Below are 22,229 nucleotides of genomic sequence, written 5' to 3' on the forward strand. Positions count from 1 at the left end.
ATGCCGCTCACATTCAGAGTGTGTCTTTTTTCTCAAGTTGAATCCTCTAGAAACAACACTTAGACAAATGCAGAGGTGTGTCTCCTAGGGGATTCGAAATCTAATCCAGCTGACAGCAGAACTTGTAAGTCAGCACGAGGCTTTTCCTCCACTTTACCATCATCTTCAACACAATTCCTGGGGAACAAATGGGATGAAGGATGGAAGGCCTGGTCTTTGTGGAGAAAACCCAAGTCCGAGGCCAAGACTAGCTGTGTTGTCTGGACACACCACCAGAGGCAAGGAGGTAGGGTTTCCTGCAAGCAACTGGAAATAATCAAAGATGCTGTTGGAGCCAGCACTGGTTTATTCTGGGCTACTAGAACAGAGGGAATGGAAAACAGCCTTGTTTGGTGTATGTACACAACCCAGTGTTTTTAGTTAAAAAGTATGTATGTATATGATCTGGCCTGGTATGGTGGCCCAAACAAATGATCTCATCACTTGAGAGGCTGTGGCAGGAGGAGGGAATGTGAGACCAACCAGGTTATACAGCAAGACCTTGTCTGAAAACATGGTGTATAACCTGTTGAAATTTCCCTACCCATGTGTCTTAGTTTGTTTTCTATCGCTGTGATAGACGCCATGACCAGATGCGGCTTGGGGAAGAAAGGGTTTATTACATCTTGCAGTTTACGGTCCGTCATGAAGGGAAGTCAGGGCGAGAAGTCAAAGCAGGAACCCGGAGGCAGGGATTGAAGCAGAGGACGTGAAGGAGTGCTGCTTACTGACCTACTCCCCGTGGCTTTCTTATAAAACCCAGGTCCAGTGCTCCTGGAGCCACTCACAGAGGGTTGACCCCTCCCACATCAATCATTGATACAGACAACGTCTCACGTGTTTGCCTACAGGCCAATATGTTGAAGGCGTTTTCCTGGCGGAGGCTCCCTCGTTCCCGATGACCCTGGTTTGTTTCAAGTTGACAAAACGCTAACCGGCACAGCAAGAGAGGGGAATGGAGTGCACTTAACTTCATAAATTTTCCCTTTGCAATCCTTGTTAATTACATTTGGAACAATTATTTAGACAGCTTCTCGCTTTTGGCAGCCACACACTCCCCTTAAGTCTTGAGGACCTCGACTTTCTCTTTGTCGCATTCTCTGGGGCGGGGGTGGCCGGGGCTAAGAGCACCTGCTGCTCTTGCTGATGACCCACGCTTGGTTCTCAGCATCCACATTGAGTGGGTTCACAGCTACTCAAGCACTAGGGGCTCCAGCACCCTCTTCCGACCCCCACAGGTACTGCATCCATGTGGTACAAATACAGACTAAGCACTCACACACAGGCATTCATAAATTAAAAAAAAAATTTCTTGGCCCTTGTCTCCCTATCAGGAAGTTCCTGTCATCAGACTGTCATGGCTTAGAGGCCCCTGTTCTAGGGTTTCTTAGAGCACTGGGAAAGCTATGGGGGGGCGGCAAAGAAACCTGGGTCTGTGTGAGCGTTATCACTGTGTCAGGTGGAGTCAAGCGGTCTACATAGACTTGAAGATCTCTGCCAATGCCCTCAACAAAGACCTCAGGTTTATTATGTGTCAAAGGAAATATGGACCACGTCACTGCATTAGAATGAACTATACAGCATCTGAGAAACAGGGATGTGAGAGGAAGGAGAGAACTGGGGAAGGAAGGAAGGAAGGAGGGAGGAGATGAGAGAGAGAGGGAGAGAGAGAGAGGGAGACACATAGAGAGAGAGGGGGAGAGAGAGAGACAAAGACACAGACCGAAAGACAGACAGACAGACACACACACACACACACAGAGAAACAGAGAGAGACAGAGACAGAGAGACAGAGAGACACATAGAGAGAGAGGGGGAGAGAGAGAGACAAAGACACAGACCGAAAGAAAGACAGACAGACAGACAGACACACACACACACACAGAGAAACAGAGAGAGACAGAGACAGAGAGAGACAGAGAACATGTGATGTGAACTCATGAGTACCAGTTTAGTAAGGCAGGTTGAGCAAGAGTAAAGGAGGTATTGGCCCACACCCCAGAAGCATCTGCTGGACCACTGAGGACCAGATATTCAGGACCCATCTTAGCCATCTTAAGAAGTGAGGGTAGACTGAGAACAAGCAGCGGAAGAGGAAATGGAAGTTCTTCCAGGAAGAGAGGGAAAGGGGGATGACTGGCGGTTCCTGGAGGAGCTCCCTTAGTTACCAGAGAAATGCCTGCCTGAAGAGGGAAGTGGACAGAGTTCATTGCAACCGGCTGCTTTAATTACCTGCAGAGAAAGTGATTTTGTTCCTTTCATTTAGCAGGAGGCTTTTGAAAGCCATTTCCACTCAGTTGCCTCCATTACTGAGGGGTGGGGCTGCATCGGAGCAGAATGGGGTTGGCAAAGAAAAGCAGAGGGCAGGCAGGGTTGCCGAGGAGAGGCGATGCCTAAGAGGGGCAGGCACAGCTGAACACTCTTTCCCGTGACACCTACACACTCTCTGTCCTGGACCTGGCGCTCCCATGGCACCTGGGAGCTGGAACAGTTTTCGCCTGAAGCCCAAGGCGTGAGCTCACTCCACCCAGGCCGCTGCTGACTGACTACAACTGTGCTTCCTTGGGTCGCTGCAGGGGGCTTATTCCTTTCAGTTACTGGACACAGTTCTGTGTTCCTCTTCTCTGTGGAGGAGGACAGGTAGCCTCAACATTGCTTTCCTGAGAAGAAAAGTAGGTAGAGAGGGGTTGGGCATGTCTGTCACCCCCGGAGACTGGAGGCAAGGGCAAAAGACCAGGAATCAGGAGCAGTCTGGCCACCAGGCTTCTTGCCCAAGTTCTATCCCCTCTCCCCATGAGTCCTCCAGCTCCTCAAGTTACAGCCCAGCAGCAAACCGAAAGGAGCACACATTGACAGGGGCGGGAGGACATCTGCCCTGGGATCTGAGTAAGCAGACACACGCCTGCGGGGACAGAGTCAACACGTCTGAGTTGGGGCCGCTCTGACAGCTGCTGAGCTTGTCACACACAAAATTAGGTGAACCGCTCGAGCACAGAGACTGGATGTGCCGTGCCATTTAGTGACTGCTGCACAGGGACCTTGATGGCAATTGAAGGCACAGTAGGGGGGAGCCGTAAGGAAGTCCCAAATCAACTACTTCTTGCTCTAGTAATTTAACATTTGACTTGGAGTGATCATCTGAAACTTCCCAGGTGCAGGGCCAGCTCGGCTCAGAAGGGCCTGAGCTGCTGGTGCGGATGGTCACTTTTCCCTTCATGCAGGCCTTGCCCGGAGCAGCCTCCTAGAGAGACAGCTGTCAGAGGGTGGCTCCATGTCTGTCTGTCCCTTCACTGCACCCCTCCTTCCTTCCTCCTCTTTCTGCAATGCTTTGATGGCTTTCTATGACAAAATATTACACAAGAAGAGCTTAGGGGAGGAAGTTTTGCCTTGGCTCACTCATGACTTTTTTGGGGAGAGGGCGTGTCTCAGTCCATCATGGCAGGGGAAGACATGATGGAGTTCTCGGCAATGGGAGTATATGGTGGAGGTTGTTCACACATTGGTAAACCAAGAGCAAGGCAGGATCCAGAGACTGGGTATAATCTTCAAGGTCTGCCTCTAGTGATCCACTTCCTCCAGCTGGGTCCCATGTCCTAACAGTTCCTTCTTAAGCTTTTCTCCTCAAATGGTGCCAGTAGCTGGGGAGCAAAGATGTAAACCATGGAACCATGAGGACTTTCTAGATCCAAGGCATGACACCCTCCTGTCCCAGAGAACCCACAAGGTTTTTGAGCAAGGTCCTTCTTGGGGATACATCTAATCTTTTCTGTTTGTTTGTCTGTTATTTTTTAAGAGAGGGTTTCTTTGTATAGCCCTAACTGTCCTGGAACTCGCTCTGTAGACCAGACTGGCTTTGAATTCAAAAAGCCACCTGCCTCTGCTTCCCAAGTACTGGTATGAGCCCTCAAAGAGGCTGTACGTTTAATAGTCACTAATGTGTGGATTCACCCAAAAAATTAGTAGAACATCTCTAGTGAGCTAGGCAGAGAAAAATAAAGCAGACATCTGTATTTGTAAGGACGATCAGTATGGAAGGGAACTAGGCACTGGCAAGAACTTATCGTGGAGGGAATCCTGGACTTTGCAGAACTTCTCCTGGCATGCTAGCTAGCTTGGAGTTCACACAGCAAAGTCCTGGCCCTGCATATGTCATCATATGTCATATCATATCATATCATATCATTCCATCATGTATTTATCTACCATTTATTAGTCTGTATGGATGATCTTTATGCATTTATGTGTGTATGGTATATGTATATGTGCATGTGAACAAGGCACAGAGGTCAGTGGAGGGTGGGTGTTGGGTACCCCCATCTCTCTCTACCTTATGCTTTTGGGACAAGGTCTCTCCTTAATTGGAGCTTGCTTTTATTGACTAGGCTGGCAGCCAACAGCATCCAGTGGTTTTCAGGTCCCCACAGCACTGGGGCTACAGGGGATCTCAAGATCACACCCAGCGTATAATGTGGTTGCTGGAGTCTAAACTCAGTTTTCCGTGGCTGTTCAGAGAGTACTCTTAAACCCTCAGCCATTGCCATGGCCCTCTGTGGGCGACCTTAAGTAATTCAATGACTGTGGCAGAAAGGGATAGAGAGAGCTTACATGGTTCCTGAGGGACCCGATGCAAAACCTTTTCTTTTGACTTTAGGATTAGAGGGGGAACCTGACAGTGGCCAACACACTGAGGACATTAGACAGAAAGGGGAGTGTGCAGAGACAAGCAGGAGGGGTGCCTGAAGACAGCAGGAACAATGGCGGAGGTGGGGAGGCTCGGAGGCCGTGACTCGTTTCTGTGCACGAAATCAATGCAGTGCAAGACTTTCTCAGCTCAATAACTTATTAGCAATTTTTAATTACTGGATTGTAATTAATTCATTCAGAATGCAGCTGTTCTGTGGAGCACACCACACATGCTGAACTGATAGGGTTCTTGCGAATTTGCAGGGGGCTCCTACCAAGATCTTTCTTGCTGAAATCCAAGGGGGAAATAATCAAAGAGCATATACGTTTGTCTGAAGTCATTTTCTTCTCTACTCTGGAAGCAGATTCTACAAGTGGGATAAATGCACTCCAAGGGGGTTGAGATGGAGATGCATGTTTATGCTGGGATGTGGATTAATTTTCAGTTCAGCCAGTCTCTAGCTTTCTGCATGGATGCTGGCCAGATCCATGGAGTGGGAAGTACCCTATCTATAGATTCCTCTTTTTCCTTGAGGCCTTGGTGTCCCTGGCTAGAGAAGCTGTAGGATGAGAGAGTACGGACGCTAGGACTGGAGCTGACTTTCTTTACAGCTGTCCCCCCCGTCCCCCACGGTCTCCTTCATACGGAGTCAGTTGAGTTCACACTGCTCTGCTTGGCCCTTAACTAAGCCCCACCCCTCCCTAGAACCCAAAGTGTAGACACTTGATCGTTTTTGCACCCCTCGAAATCCTTCCCCACTGTTTCTATCTGGCAGCCCCTCTGTCCACCTCCTGGTCTCCTCTGCCACGCATGCTCATGAGCGCTAGCTTTCCTTCCGGTCTGACAGATGAATCTCTCTCTCGGATTCTACTAGCATTTCCCCAAACCCTTGGTATATTCCAGGAATCGCTTCTTTGCTGGGTATCAGGTTCTCTTACTTCTTGCTAATCATTTAGTGACTCTAGGGACTCATCTCTGTTCATAGAAGGAGCCATGTGAAGGAGGCCAAACTCTATCACTTCCTAAAGAAACAGGGAAGGCCTATCTCATCTCTGCTAACTCAAAGGAAGGCCCAGAGCCTTCACCTTTTGACTCTTGTCCAGCATTGCTGCTGTAGTTTTGTGTAGCTGGGCTCAAGGGTACTTGAGAGGACAATCTCAAAGAAGGAAGGCCTAGCTGTGGTCACTTGGCTTCACGCATTTGGGCAGACATGACAATAGTGGGAAAGTTTGGTATGGAAGGTTCTTTACCCGTGTTTGCTGGGAAGCTGAGAAGGGGATCTGTGGGGGTGAAGTTCTGTAGGACACACCCCATCACCTGGTTCTTCTGCTTCTGTAATACCTCAAAATGCTACTGTTTCCTGACTAATTCAGTCAGAATCCCAAGCCTTCACAACCCCAGGGTAATCTCTCTTTCTCTGTCTGTCTGTCTCTCTCCTTCTCTCTCTCTCTCTCTCTCTCTCTCTCTCACACACACACACACACACACACACACACACCACCACCACCATGTGGTTCAGGTTCACTTTGAATTTTTGACATTGCTGCCTGCCTCAGTTGCCCCAGTGCTGGGATGACAACTTGTGCCGCCCTGTCTGTCTAATCTGGAGAATGTCCTCACAGACGCGCTTACTGAAGCAGTTTACCAAGCTCATAGGTGTCTCTCTGTCCAGTCAAGCAGATGATCAAGAGTGACCATCACGGTCATGTAAGAAGAGACTGGGGACTGTATAGTTGTTTGCACCTGCCCCTTGAAGGTGTCCCGCTGTTTGCAATGACATCACAATCATCCGAGGCCCTCAGTACCACTTAGAAGTGTTAAGTCAGAGCAGTCACAGAGGCCCATTTTGTTCTCACAACACCCCATGGCAGGAAAGTGTAGTGAGGGGCTGTGGGCAGGCCTGTTTATCATCCTGCCCAGCTCCCGCCCGGCTAGCTCAGTCGGTAGAGCATGAGACTCTTAATCTCAGGGTCGTAGGTTCGGGCCCCACGTTGGGCGCCAATTATCGGCAAATCAATCCCACACCAGTTATGTTTTAAGGGGTTATTTATTTTGGGGGGTAAAACTTACATACACCATAAACCGTCAAAAAGGGAGCCTAGTCACAGGAGCCGGGAGCAGGAGCCAGGAACAAGCACCAAAACCAAGAGCCGGAACCAAGAGGGCCTATTCCGGATATGCTTCTCTTTTTAAAAGAGAAATATACCACGCCCCAGTGGGCTGGTATTTCAGCAGCTATTGGCTGACGGAGCGGAAGTCGCTCCCCGCTGCACTGTGGGCTCGTATTTCAGCGACTATTGGTTGAGGCAGCGGAAGTTACTCCCACAACAGGAAAGAGGTACTGGTACTGTTATCATAGCCACTTTACCGATGAGGCCAACCTCAGAGTCCTAGTCCAGGGAGGCATAGAAATACACCGTGCCCCAGAATCCTCAATCTCCCCTTGTTTCTTCAGGTCTAAATCTTTCCTTGTGAGAGAGCTTCTGAGCTAGAGGGGCTGCTCATCTGGCAGAATTTAACCGCACCCCTCTCTGTCACCAAGTCAGCAGCAAGATCTCACACATCTTGGCGATTAGAGTCTCGTGTGGTTGGCACAGTCTGGGATGAGAGTAACTTTCCCTGGCAGGACAGGAGAGACTTGTAGAAGTATAGAAACTTCCACACCTGGGAAGGTGTGGAACCTAACGTAAGTTTTGAAGGCACCAAGATGCAAGTAACAGCATTAGTAGTAGTAGTAATAATAATAATAATAATAATAATAATAATAATATAATAAACAGTAAGATGGAAAAGATGGAGAAGGAAAAGAAGGTTCTCTGACATCAAGATTTGCTTTATTAATGTGCGAACAAAGAATTGAGTTTTCCTGGCTGTTCACCAACACTTAGGATGTTTTTTTTTAAAAAAAAGCCAGGGTGCTAGAGTGAGATGCTGAAGTTAAGAGCACTTGCTGCTCTTGCAGAGGACAGGAGTTTAGTTCTCAGTGCCCACACATCTGGAGCTTCCCAGGTGCCTGTAACACTAGCTCCATGGGATCTGAAACCTTGCTCTGGCCTCTTTGAGCATGTTCACACTCACATACATAACCCACAGACCCAGATACACACATGCATAGAATTTTAGAAGAGTTAAGTCTCTGGAAAAGGATAGAAGAATCTAGTGAATGTGTGGCCTACTCCTTTTTTGGTAAATGTAAGTGGAAGTTATCTTCTTGGATGTCACTAGCGCAGCTGCAGGCCTCTGGATGCGGAGCCATCTAAAGAACATCTGCAAACACAGCAGGCTGAGGAAGCCGAAGAGTTCACTTAAGACAAACTTGAACCACCTTTTCTTTCTGCGCTTCCATAATTTCAAGGTTTGTTTGGCATCCTTCCGAACTATGCCATCAGATCAGCCGAATAACATGACTCTAGTGTGACGAGGGAGTGCTTGGAAGACAAGCTCACAGGAGAGAGCGCGTGGCTTTAAAACCAAGTCAGAAAAATAACTTCGAGAGTGAAAACCAGTGTGCAGGAGAATCACGTGTGGCCAGATGCCTCCAAACACGGGTTCTGCATGGAGCCGGGCAGTGAGTCCCGACCGCTATCTTGGTGGTAGTTGGAGCTGAGGGAAAGCATACACAAACAATCCTCCCCCCATCTCTCGTTGCTCCTGACATAGAATAAGAGATGCCAAGCTTCTGGCCCAGGAGATCTGGGATTAAAATCACAAATTTGAGGAGAAGCCACCCAAGTTTAGTCTGATTTTTTTTCATGCAGACCAATGATCCCTAAATGATACTTTGAATTCTGTCACCATAGCAACTGGGATTGATTGATACCAGAAGTTTTCTTCCGAACAGGGGGCTTAGAATTCTGACTCTTCTCTCACACTGTGTAGAGAGGGCTGTGTGTCACCAGCCAGCCCTTGACAGAAGCTTTCCCTGCAGGGAAAAGGCTGTAGACACGATGCCTTGGTCCGGTGTGATCTGCCACAGTTCTTCCACTCGATCTACACCCTGGCCCCATTACAAGACTCCATATATCGGCTTCTGGGGACAGGTGCACTCCTAGAGAGTGGAATCACATGTTCGTGGGGAGAACAGAAGACAGATGATTTTAGAATTTGTATTTTTGTGGGGAAAAAAAGTGTTTTAAAATTTCATGTGTTAATAACTTCGTGGAAGTTTGGGATGAATGACAGACTGTCACCCACGGAGATCAAGCTGCTGTTAAACAGCCTGCTGCCATTGTGAGGTGGAGACAGCAGATGGCGTGGTCCTGCACACCCTCCTCAGCCGCCACCCCTCAAGCCTCTGCCTTTGGCTTTCTATTGGAGCCATGGCTCTGGGGGGGGGGGGAGTTCCTTGCTCAGGGTGATCTGTTCTCCACCCCTGGAAGTCCTTGTTAATCTGTGCCTGGGTCTTCTAGTTTGTTAGACATACCCTAGAGGAATGGTAGAGGAGGAGACTGGGCCTTCCTGCCTGCCATGACTAGAGCCAACGCTTGCACGAGGTCTTAGAGCAGTGATTCTAACCTGTCGTTTGGCAAGCCTCTATCTCCAAAAGTATTACATTATTATTTGTAACAGCAGCAAAATTACAGTTATGGAGTAGCAAGGAAATATTTTTATGGTTTGGGGTCACCACAAAACACAAGGATTGCGGCATGAGGAAGGTTGAGAAACACTGTGTTAAAGGATTTTCCAAGTCCAGACCTAAGGATCAAGGGTAGAGAAGTCCTGGTTCTAGGTAGGCACGCCGTGACAACATCAGTGCTTGGCACTCAGTACTTCCTATACCCAGTCAGTCTCTAGCCACTATTAAGTTATTTGGGCTCAGAAAGTCCTCCCCCCTGCAAGAGCTTCCCAGGCAGACTTGTCCCTGTCCATCCCTGTCTCTGTGTCCCCTTCAGTTTGGGCATCTCCATGCTCTAAGTCTGCGGCCACCTTAGCTGAGAAGAAGCAATGGCGGTTCCTATCAGATGCAGTGGGCCAGGTCCTGTGCCATATGATCTTTTGTTTCCCTAACTCTGAATAGCCAGAGCAGATAGTGATAGCCGCTAGACCCAGGCTATAGCTGAAGGGGAGGATGGACCAGAGAAGTACAGACAGGCACCCGGGGTCACACAGCGGAGACATACCAGAGCCCAGATGTAACCTGGTAATTAGGGATATGTGCAGACATTGCTCGCTTGAAGAGGGGTCTGGAAGGGACCAGTTGGGCGTGGGCCGGGGTTCACAGAACCGGTGGCACACTGCATTAGGAAGATCCAGGGCATAAATTCAATCAACACGGAGCCCTGCTGGAGGCCGCCCTTGTCATCCCTCATTGCGGCAGGGTTTGTGGCCGTTCTTTCCCTCGTGTGAAATGAGAAATGCTGTTTGAATAAGCGATGGTGAGGGAGGCTGTGCACACTCCAATGAGGAAATAAAAAACCCTCAGAAAGATGCAATTTGGGGGATATTGGAAACCAGAGGACGGAACATCAGTCTATAAAACTCAACACGCCCAATAAAGCTGGAGCAACTGGTCAAGTGTTTTAGTGCGCTCGGTTGCCGGGGAAGCGGCGGGCATGAGCTGGGCAGCGCTGCCAGGCATTTGTCCTTAGCTCATTGTGGTCTCGTTTGCATAATGCACCTCATGATTTTGAAGCACCTTAACATTAGCGTCATGAGCACAGCCATGAAAGTGTCTGAGATTATTCCTGTCACAGGCTTAAGTGTATCTTCCCAGAGCCCCCTCCACCACAGCCAACCCAGAACAGCCTATTTGTTACTTGGGTGTTGGTGGCTTGGGGCAGAGGGGGTGGAGGCTCACATGACTGTACTCCTCACCTAAGACTGTGACTACCCAACCTAGGCTTGTGTCCTACGGCACACACACATGCTGGAGGTAGTCACGGGGAGCCTGGAGGCCCAGCTCATCACCACAAAGTCATTCTTCAGCCCGTGGTGGCCAACACGTCAGACATATGGCCCTCCCACCTTCCTTGCTCTATCCAAAGCAAACCTCTGCTCTCACAGGGTCCGAGAACAGCTCTCCCACCTTCTGTGTCCCCTAAGTTCCCTAGTCGAGGTAGGTCTGTCCATCTGCCAGGTTCTGCTTCTGTGGCATAGAACACTTAGTGCACACATGGCCATTTTACTTCAGGCTTACAAGCATCTCTGCAGGCCATGGCACATACTATGTGTGCTGAAGTCACAGCGACATAGGAAGACCATTCTAGCCTTCACACCCAGATGTATTTGCAAGCCTCCGAGAACCGCTGTGGTGCACTGTGCTGCACACAAAACACAGCCCCTCCCTGGGGCTCTTATTATCGGGCCTTTTTCTTCCCACCTGAGCTCGGCACAGAGTGAGTTCTCTGGGCTCTGTCTCCATTTGTATGTTTGGCTGTCTTGGTGGTTTCCTGGTCTTGTTCAGAGCCTCTCTGAACAGGCAAGGCATGGGATGCCCTCCCACCGGCTGGGGAGCACTCTGTCCGTATCACCTGGTCATTTTATATGTACAGTGTGGCTTCCTGCATCATGGAACTCTGTTTCATGTGGTTTTCGTTGTCCCTTTGCAAGGATGTGCAGTGTGGAGACTTGGATCATCATAACCTGTTGTCTGGCGCCTAGAGGATACAGACGCCACTCCAGTTAAGAGTTCAGCTTGACCTCCCTAGATTCTGTTCTCCAAGGGTGGGGAAGGGGTGGAGATCTCTGGGACTAGGTCTCAGACTGAAGACACATTGTTAAAAAGGTCTCTGCTGTTTTCTCTACACTTGTGACCCGTGCACCCAGCACCTCCGCCGCCTTCATTGAAAGAGAGTCAGAAGATCCATCACATACTCTAAAGCATGGGGCAAGGAGCCCTCTCCTACCTTTGAGGAAGCAGTCCTTGCTGTGCACGCTGACGATTCGCTTGCCCAGCAGGCAGGCTGCACGGCGAAGCTCACAATGGTTCCCATAGAGCCTCCCGTCGGAGCCGCACACAGGCATGTAGCGGGGCCTGCACGCCTCCACACAGTGGCATGAGGGCTGCCCTGTGACCTTATCGAGCGAGCACCTGCTCCTGGGGCTGCAGGGTTTCTTTCCACAGGAGGCCGACAGTCCAGGGCTAGGCAGACCTGCGGATACACACCAACACAGAGGGTTAGCTCAGCGCAGGAGAACAGAGTCCACGTTGCTCTTTTAGTTCACAAACATTAGAAACATAGAGACCTCAACTTCCTGTGAGGCTGAGGTGACCCAAGGTGGGACGAAGGACCTTGGGTCTACATGGAGTCCCCGTTCCTCCAAGAAGTAGCTACAGGAGTCAAAAATGTGTATCTTGCTGAGTGGAGCTTTTGTTTTTGTGAGGTTCACCCTGAACACCTCAAACAGGGCACCTGCTCCTCCGGAACCCATGGGAGGGCCCTTGGTGAATATTTGTGCTTTCATGGGCTTGCTCTTTCTTGCCATCAATTGGACCAGTGAGGATGCCCAGTCCTTCCTGCTCACTAAGAGGTGCCTTAGACCAGAGGACAGACCTACTAACCACCGTTCCCGTGCCCTGAGACCACTCCATGCATCCAATCTGCATCTAAATCATTATCAAACTGGTTCCTTCCCCCATTCCTTCCTCTGTCTTTCTTTTTTCTCCTCTTATTCTTTTTACTTTTCTTTTTCTTTCTTTTGAGACATAGTCTCGTTTAACCCAGACTGGCTACAAACTCCTGATCCTCTTGCCTCCACCTCCCAAGTGCTGGTACCACATGCATGGGCTACCGCACCCACCTTTCTCTTTCTTAAGTGATGATCTGCAGTCAAGCTGTGCACTAGGTTTCTGAGAGATCGCAAAGATGAATAAGCTGCAACTCTACTTCTCTCCGACCTAGTCATTCTTGTTGAAGATGGAATGTGACAAAGCCATGATATAGTCAAGGCTGGTGCTGTAGTTTAAATGAGAATGGTCCCTATAAGCTCAGGTATTTGGATGCTTGGTCCCTAGTTGGTGGAACTGTTTGGGAAGGATTAGGAGGTGTGGCTTTGTTGGCACTGTGCCACTGGGGGTGGGCTCATGCCGTTCTGAATTAGCTCTGCCCCCCCTCTCTACCTTACACTTGTGGATCAGATGTGAGTTCTCAGCTACTCTCAAAACCATACCTGCCTGCCTGCCACCATGCTGTCCACCATAATGGTCACAGACTCACTCTCTGAACTGTAAGCCCCCCAACCAACTCTTCTATGCGTTGCTTTGATCATGGTATCTTCTATCATAGCAGTTTAAAAGTAACTGAAATGGGCAGTCCAGGAGCAAAGACTATAGCTGTAGAGAGAGCTGAGCAGAGGAACTTAAGAGTGCTACATATGGACCCTGGGAAGCCAGAGTCTAGAGAGGAAGTGTGGTAAGGAGGCGAGTGGGAAGACCACACCATCAGCAGGGCCACCAGAACCCTTCTCCAATCCCTGACCAGTCCTCTCTAGCTTAATCTTGCATCTGTGGACAGAAGGCTGAGACCCTGGAGTTTGGGGATGCCACACTGCTTGGGTAGCTCCTGTGTCTGACACCCACTCATAAGGCTCTCGGGACAGTAGTGCTCAGAGCTCATATCTAGAGGTAGGTGGCTGGGGGGTGGCTTATTTCACTGATAAAGCGAGGCATTCATGGGGAGCACTTAGCTGATAGTCCACCATATGAGGAGATGCCAGGGAATTAGAGGATGACTCCAGGCCATTAATGACAGCATGTGGCATGCAGGGAATGAAAAAAAGAACCCACTGTCCAAAGAATTAAAATGTGAATACAGAGTTTATAGCTGCAGAAATTTCTGCTTTATGGTTTGATGCAATGGTCTTCCAGGCTTGTTAAGATAGCACACATCTGTCATCAATGCATCTGGGAGGTGGAGGCATGGTGATTAAAAGTTCAAGGCCAGCTGTGGCTACATATTGAGCTGAGACAAGCCCGGACTACATAAGACCAGGTACCAAAAGCCCAAACCAAAACACCACATAAGCAACCTAGTGCTTATCCAAACAAATAAACCATCTCCCATATACTAGATAAGACACAATAGCCCTGGTCAGCAGCACTGAACCTTCCATCCCTGGGACAGACACAAGTATAAGGGGAAAACCAAGGCTCCTTTTCCTCTTCTGGGTTAGGTCTGATTTTCGTCATCATAGATTTGAAAAGGAAACAAATCAGTTATGGGAAGATTAACGACTTGATTCAATAACTCATTTAAATTCTCCTAACCTTGGCAAGTTAAGAAGTGTATCGACTTTTTTCTTGCATCATAATAAACTCGAAGGTCAACATATCTCTGCAGAGCAAGAGTGCAGATCCAGAGCGGGGCGTGAAAACCTCCTTTATCCACGGTCTGACTGTGCCCACATTCCTGCTAAGACTCTGTGGCACTGTGAAGCCACCCCTCCCACCCCTCCTGGAGGTTGATCAGCGGCAGTGGGAAGAGGAGGGTGCAGGAAGCAGGCTCTTCCTAGAGGAGGCTCTAGGCTGGAAGCACCTCCCTTACCACGGGACTTGGGGCTGCTTGGCCACCAAGTGTGTTTGATTAGCAGCTTTCTCCTGGGCTGTTGGGAAGTGGGCCACCCTGGAAAGTGCCGACAGCTACTAGGAGAAACTAACACAATGCTGAAATGATCAGCTTGTGTTTCTTTCCCAAGACAGGGCAAGGAAGTGAAGCCTTACTCTGGATGCTGTTTCAATAAACTTCCCTGTACAAACAGAACAGACTGACCAATGGCTCATTTTGAAAAGAAACCGCTCAAGTCTTTGGCTTCTTAGATCCAGTTGTGGGGTTTCTTCTCCAGCTGTGATGCCTCCACTTTGTTCTCCCCCAATGGCTATCAGTTCCAATTTACCCTGGCAGGTATTTCTTCTTAAAGTCAGTCCACATTCCTTCCCTTTCCCACTGTCCTGGAATGAGTGCCCTGACTCTAGCTTTAGGAGGCTCCACAGGTTCTAGGCCATTGTCCCTCAGGTTTTAAAAAAACACAACAATTTTAAGGACAATTAGTGTCAATGTTCCAATGCCAGGTCAGAGGTTGGCATGGGGAGGGAGATGGGGGGTCACACGCTGTGATCGTTCATCTTTGCCTGCCTCTCTCCTAAGTGGAGCAGGAAGTGGAAGATGGAGTCATGGAGGATGATAGACATATCCCTGGATTGGCCTCTGCAGTCAAGGGAACCAGAGACCTGGAGAGGCAGGGGAAAGGGAACATCAGAGACCACCTTCGTTCAGATGGGGGCACCCTCTGCCCTTGGCACTCTTCTTTGAAAGGCCGGATTGTAGTAAACACCACTGGGGTCCATTGCTCCATGATTAGCTTGCAGGTGACTTTCTATAAATCATGCTCTGAGGGGGTCACAGTTAAGGAAACATCTGTGCCAACCTGTGGCCATGGAAGACAATGAGAACTCTCACCTTCTCTCCCTGCTGTGGAAATCAGCTCTCGGCAAATATTTGATTCCTAATCATTTGCAATTAAGATAATAGGAGCATCGAAGCCCCGTGTACTTCTCTCTCCAAGGCTATGGCCCTCACCAAGGCTGTGGCCAGCAGGCCCCATGGGGAGCTGAGCCTGCCCAGGGAAGGGACAGGCGTGGAGGGAGACGCTGACCATGAGGTAGTTTCCTCATTAAACAAGCCCCTCGTTGCCACTTCCTTTTAGTCATTAAAGCAGAATGAATTCCCCACTCCTACCGGGACGATGATAAAACAGTAATGGAAAAGGTAACGGAGTGAGACTCCCGGCAACTGCCTCCAGTGTTTATGAGGACGACCGTGATGCGTGAAAAAGATAGCGTGCGCCTAATTTATAGTCATAAAGAAGGTCATTTACCCAGGTTAAAAACTGATCATCTTGCCAAATAAGCTGCTTTTCAACACTAATTAAATTTACGGAACATGGGGAGACATGGGAATTGATACATTAAAGGGATGGTGATAGAGCCACAAATCTCTTTGTACTTGTTGGTGCTGAAGACCCTCTGCTGCCGTTCATAGACAACTCTGGACCAGAGTGTCACAGACCTGCTGGCCGGAAGTTCTGAGCTTGGTTGTCTAACATGGGGGACTCAGCACTAGCCTGAACCCCAAGGGAGGCTGTACAAGGAGGGTGAGTTCCAGCATAGCCTCTGGATGCAGAAAAGTGGAGTCTGATACATCTGTGGCTTAGGGTGTAATTTCCTCATAGCCCAGGGTGCTCAAGAATCCAGGTGGGGTACTCTGGATCCTTGGTCCTCCATACCCAGGAGTGTTCCCATCTCAGAAATGGTGTCCAGGGTGACACATGGGAAAGCCACAGTTGAATGTTCCCTTCAAGTTTAGTGTTGGCATGGATTATGATTGTGACAGAGTTAAAGAGACAGGGTTTTTCAGAGGTGGCTAGGGCACTGGTAGAGCTTCTTTCCTCACTGCTGAGGTGAAACAGCCAGCAAAAGCAACCCAGGAAGCAAGGGTTTCCTCTGGCTGCCAGTTTCTTGATAGCCCAGTCCATCATGGCAGCAAGGACACGGGGCAGCTGTCACATGGCATCCACACCCAGGATGCAGAGCATGATGGATGCAGGAGCTCAGCTCACTTTCATTAGTCCGGGACCCCAGTCCACGGGATGCTGGTACCCACCATCCAGGGCAGGCTTTCCCTCCTCAGCCAAACTTTTCTGGAGACATCTGTATTGATGGGCCCAGAGATGTGTTTCTAAATCCAGTCAAGGTGGCAGTGAAGATCTGCCAGGACAGCCACGACTGCATGAGTGTCATCACGGGAATGAGGGAGCTAGGACACAGGTAGGCTCCTGATCAACTCATTTTGTCACAGCCTTAGCCCTCTCTTGCCTTCTTGTCAATACCATGAGCAGTGCAGAGGCCATGTTCTTGAATTTTTCCAACTTCCCAAAACAAGAACAAATAAACTTCTCTTGTTTATAATCTGCCCAGTCTATGGTGTTCTGCTAAAGCTAGAGAAAATGGACAAAGATGAGGAGAGACACATTCATTTTTCCACGTGGGGATGAGGATTGCTGGCTGGCATGTTTTTCCTAGTGTTGCGTCTCTGTGTCTAGAGCTTTTCTTCTGCATGGTACAGATAGCAGTCCTGCCTTCCACTCAGCAGGTCTTGCAAATGTCCGCTCCAGGTCTCAGGTGGAGCCACGTGCCTTCAGCTCCCCACCAATGCCTACACAAGACCCCAGGATGAAACCCCACAACCTCACCCACACCCTGTGAAGCCACAGTGAGGTTCCGGGGAAACCACTCACTGCTGAGCCCAAAGGAGGAGTTGGAAGACAGAGAAGAACCAAGAACCTAAAGAGTCTTGTCTGCTTTCTGCCACAAACCCTTGCCTAGGACAACGGCCATGTTCAGCTTCTGCCGGCAGAGGCATTCGGAAAAAAACACATGGTCACTATGGGCAGCTGGGTGGAATGCTTGCTCATTTATGCATTGTTCCTCCTGTGTGTGTGTGGTGTGTGTGTGTGTGTGTGTGTACATGTGAGAGTGTGTTAGTGTGTGTATAAGAGGCAGCACATTCATATGAAAGCTAGAGGTCAACCTCAGGGATTGTAGGTGTCATTTCTTTGATGGTTTTGTCTTTAAAGAGGAACTTATTTTTATTTATGTGTATTCATGTATTGCACGAGTTATATGCGCTGTGTGCATGCAGATGCCAATGAAGGCTGGGGGGCATTGGAACCCCCGGAACTGGAGTTACAGGTAGTTGTGAACTACCCAGTGTAGGATGTAGGTGCTGGGAACCAAACACCGATTTTCTCCAAGAGCAGTAAGAGCACATAACCACTGAGCCATCTCTTCAGTCAGTCCAGGGATCATTCTGTTTATGCCTTCCCAGTGCTGGGCTTACAGGCTTTGGACATGGGTGCTGAGAGTTGAACTGAGGTCCCCATGCTTGAATGACAAGCATTTTACCTCCTGAGTCATCTCCCCAGCTGTGGTTATGCTATGTATGAGGGGAACTGGAGAAGTGAACTGCATGCAGAAGTAGGAAGCCTTGAGGTGGTTGGGTATGGTGTATTGCCAGGGAATGACTGATATACTGGGAAAACTAGGACCTCTGGGCTTACCTTTGCCTCCAGAAGGAATAATTTGCATCTTTACTGGAATAAATGTATAAATTCATACATAACCTTACAGTCCAGGCTGTTAATGATTGGCAAGTGTTGTTAGGTACTGAGCTAAACAGAGCAGCGACCTGCTAGCCTACATCAGGGTTTTGGTTTAGGTGGGTCTCTGAAGGTAGCCTGATACTATAACTTGTTTTACTCCCAGGGAGCCTGGGCAGGGCTCTCATCCTTCCCAAACTGGGATTTCAGTCCCAACCTCACAAAGAGACCCCAGAAAAGGAGGAATGTGGGGTTCCAGATAACTAAGTTTGTCTTTAGAGAGACAGATATTGCTGCTTAGAGGGGCTCCATGGGAAGGAGAGAGGAAGCCAGAGCCAGAAGAATGCCCCTGACCTATATCAGAACTTGTAGCCAGGGCTTAGTGTCTTCCCTCAAGCAACTGCACACTTTAAACCTTTGTTTTACCTAGGCCCATGCTCCTCGGGGCTTGGTGGTAGCTTGTGACCCGAGGCAAGCTCCCTGTGTTCTTGTTTTTCTTATTTAAAACTGTGAGTGGTGTCTATCTGCTCTTCACAAGATGGTTGAGAGCACTGAAAAGAGATTGGTACGCAGCAAAGGCTGGATCCAGAGCTTCTGAGTCAGTGATGGGAAGAGTAAACAGGGCTGGACATGAGGGAGCCTCGTGGCTAGTTAAATTCAAGTGCCCATGAGCCTGGTGGGGTGGTGACTGCCTTCAGGAGGCCAGCCTTAAAAGAAAAGTGGATGCGTTTATATTGAAAGTATTGCCTGAGTTTATATGGCAGTCTAAACAGCATGCCTCCCAGTATTCCCAAGAGGACACTTCAATTGCACTTTCCCCAGGATTTGCTCAAGCTGGGTGGATCTGAAACCACAAGCTGTCAGGACAGTGTGACTGGAGTTGACCGACTGGAGGACAAACTCTGTGGGCCTCACCAGGTCTCCGAAGCTTACCGTCAAAGGCAGCCTTGCAGGAGCCAAGGCATTAGGGCTTGTGTGTGTGCAGGCATGTGTGTGTGTGTGCATGAGTGCATGTGTGCATGTGTGCATGAGTGTATGTGTGCCCCCAGGCATGTGGAGGCTAGAGGACAGCCTTGACATTTCCTCTTCTGGTACTATCTACCTTTTTAGAGACAGGCTCTCTTACTAATCTTGGAATGTACCAAGTAGGCTAGGCTGGCAGGCCAGCCCCAGGGATCCGCCTGTCTCTGTTTCCTTATCCTGCCTGACTTTTTAAAGTGGGCTCCGGGCACCCAAGTCAGGTCTACTGATCACAAGGAAGGCACTTTACTGACTGAAACATCCTGGACTCAAGCATTTGAAAAACAAAGGTAACCCAGACCCAGAAAGACAAATATCATATGGACTCACTCATAAGTGGCTTTAAGACATAAAGCAAAGAAAAACCAGCCTACAGTTCACAATCCCAGAGAACCTAGACAACAATGAGGACACTAAAAGAGATATACATGGATATAATCTACATGGGAAGTAGAAAAAGATAAGATCTCCTGAGTAAATTGGGAGCATGGGGACCATGGGAGAGGGTAGAAATGGGGGGAAGACAGGGAGGGAGGGGATGGAGAAAAATATATAGTTCAATTAAAAACAATTTAATAATAACAAAAAAGAAAATAGGTGGTCAGGAAAAAACCCCAGAAACTAATCTCCACTATTGTTTATTTTAATTAGTTAATTAAATGCATGATGCTAGGGCTGGAGCCCAGTGTCTTGGGCAGGCTAGCTAAGTTCAGTCAGGTCAATGTTCTCTTGTACCTTGCAGAGCCCTTTCCATGACTATTAACAGCTCTCTCCCCTCTGCAGTGTGGGGAGACAATAGCAACTCTGGTCTTACTATTTCTAGAACTTTCTCCCAAGCATGAAAGGAGCTCCTGGTTCTGTCCTGGGACTCTCTCTGGCTGTTTGCTAGCTCACTACATTCTTTGCCATACAACTGGGGATCTGTGCTCCCCAACAGCAGGTCCTGTGGCTGGGTCCTAGGCAGCCAGCAGGGGTCTACAGCATGAGGTCTCCGTGGTATCAGGCTGAGCACAGGCCCCACCTCTCAAATATTCCGGGGCTGGCAGAGTCAGCTGTAGAAAACCCGAGGTAAAGACACATCTAATAGAGATGGGTGGAGTCCTAAGGCTGGCTGGTGAGAGATGGGAGGGATGAGGGAAAAGAGGTGGCTCACAGGGAGGGGAGAGAAAAGGGGGTGGTTCACAGGAAGCAGAAGGAACAGAAACAGTCAGAGGGTCAGAGGAGGTGAGCCCTGGGATTTGTGAGGAAACTCTGTTGCCTCAAGAAACCAAACTGGAAAGAGATACATTGGAACTGAAAAGACTCATCTCCCATCTGGCATATTGCCACCGTTTACTTGGGCTCTTCCAGCTACAAGACTACAGAGGGAAGTCATCTCGTTCCCTTCCCTTATGCATGCTCAACCATGTGATCTGAACCGGCTTTGGAGAGTTACTTCAGAGACCTTTTTGCAAACAAAAAAAAACATAAAAATGCAAAGTACCAAAGGAGCTTTGCTCGGTGTTGGGGGTGTTTTGTTTTTCAAAATGACTTTATTTTAGAGTACTGCATCCAAATAAATTTCTCTTGCCAAGTTCTTTCCTTTCCAGGAAGCCCCTCCAGCTGCCATCCTTCTTAGGGTCTCTTAGCAGGCTGGGTCATTGCCCCTCAAGGTACCTAACTCCCTTGTCACTCTCTCTGGCTCCTGAGTTCCCTCCATCTCAGAGCCGAGGGCCCCAGCTGTTACTGGTTTCTGGGAGTGTGGAACCGACCTGCGGATGCCCCAGTATGTGGGTTTGCTCCAGTTTCTCTGCTCATGATTAAAGGGCACTGCTCCTCTGGCTGTCTCCAATTATTTCAGGGATTACTGTGAAGGCACTCGGTGGGAAGGGCTGCAATGTCTCTTGCCACTTTATCCCTGAAAACTTACCAGGCTAAAAGATGCTAACTTCCTCTAGCACTCTATACACTTTGCAAGTGTAGCCTCTAGGTCAGTCCCATGCCATGGATGTATCTCAAGATGGTAACATGTTAATGTCACCCTGACAGGATCTAGAATTACTTAAGAGGCAAGCCTGCAGGCACATCTGTGAGGGTTTATCTATTTTAAGTTAGCATCTGAGCATGCCTGTGTGGGAATAATTTGATTAGACTATTGAGGTGGGAAGACTGCCCACAAAAGGTGGTACCATTCCCTCTCCAACATAAGTGGTCATCAGTGTTTTTGATTCTGGCCACTCTTACAGAGTTATTTTGATTTTCATTTCTCTGATGACTAAGGACATTGAGCATTTCCTTAAGTGTCTTTCAGCCATTTTAGATTCCTCTGTTGAGAGTTCTCTGTTTAGGTCTGTACTCCATTTTTTATTGGATTATTTGTTCTTTTGATGACCAATTTCTTGAGTTCTTTGTATATTTTGGAGATCAGACCTCTGTCTGATGCTGGTGAAGATCTTTTCCTATTCTGTAGGCTGTTGTTTTATCTTGTTGACCATGTCCTTTGCTTTACAGAAGCTTTTCAGTGTCAAGAAGTCCCATTTATTAATTTTTTCTCTCAGTGTCTGTGCTACTGGGGTTATATATTAGGAAGTGGTCTTCTGTGCCAATGCATTCAAGAGTACTTCCCACTTTCTCTTCTATAAGGTTCAGTGTGACTGGCTTTACGTTGAGGTCTTTGATCCATTTGGACTTGAGTTTTGTGCATGGTGATAGATATGGATCTATTTCCATTCTTCTACATGTTGATATCCAGTTATGCCAGCACCATTTGTTAAATATGCTTTCTTTTTTCTATTTGATATTTTTGTGTCTTTGTCAAAAATCAGGTGTTCAAAGGTGTGTGGATTGCTATCTGGGTCTTCGTTTCGGTTCCACTGGTTCTTCTGTCTGTTTTTATGTCAATACCAGGCTGTTTTCAGTACTGTAGCTCTGTAATAGAGTTTGAAGTCAGGGATTGTGATGCCTCCAGAAGTTCTTTTATTGTACAGGATTGTTTTGGCTATCGTGGATTTTTTGCTTTTCCATATGAAGTTGAGTACAGTTCTTTCAAGATCTGTGAAGAATTTTGCTGGGATTTTGATGGACATTGCATTGAATCTGTAGATTGCTTTTGGAAAGACTGCCATTTTTATTATGTTAATTCTACCTACCCAAGAGCATGGGAGATCTTTCCATTTTCTAGAAAGATCTCAATTTCTTTCTTCAAAGATTTAAAGTTCTTGTCATATAAGTCTTCCACTTGTTTGGTTAGAGTTACTCTGAGATATTTTATGTTATTTGTGGCTATTGTGAAGGGTGATATTACTCTGATTTCTTTCTCAGCCCATTTATCATCTGTGTACAAGAGGGCTACTGATTTTTTTTGGGTTAATCTTGTTTCCTACTACATTACTAAAAGTGTTTATGAGTTGTAGAA

General features: G+C 48.2%; 1 protein-coding gene across 1 annotated transcript in view; it reads right to left on the reverse strand.

The window, feature by feature from the left end:
- The window catches only part of Fstl4 (follistatin like 4), a 433,548-nt gene that overhangs the window by 186,528 nt on the left and 224,791 nt on the right, over window positions 1-22,229 (reverse strand). Inside the window, exon 4 of the mRNA XM_085694933.2 lies at window positions 11,569-11,814. Within this exon, the coding sequence (XP_085551059.2) occupies window positions 11,569-11,814 (246 nt within the window). The remainder of the gene's footprint in view (window positions 1-11,568; window positions 11,815-22,229) is intronic.

The sequence above is a fragment of the Myodes glareolus genome, chromosome 9, assembly GCF_982192425.1.
Source record: "Myodes glareolus chromosome 9, mMyoGla1.1, whole genome shotgun sequence".
NCBI lineage: Eukaryota > Metazoa > Chordata > Mammalia > Rodentia > Cricetidae > Myodes > Myodes glareolus.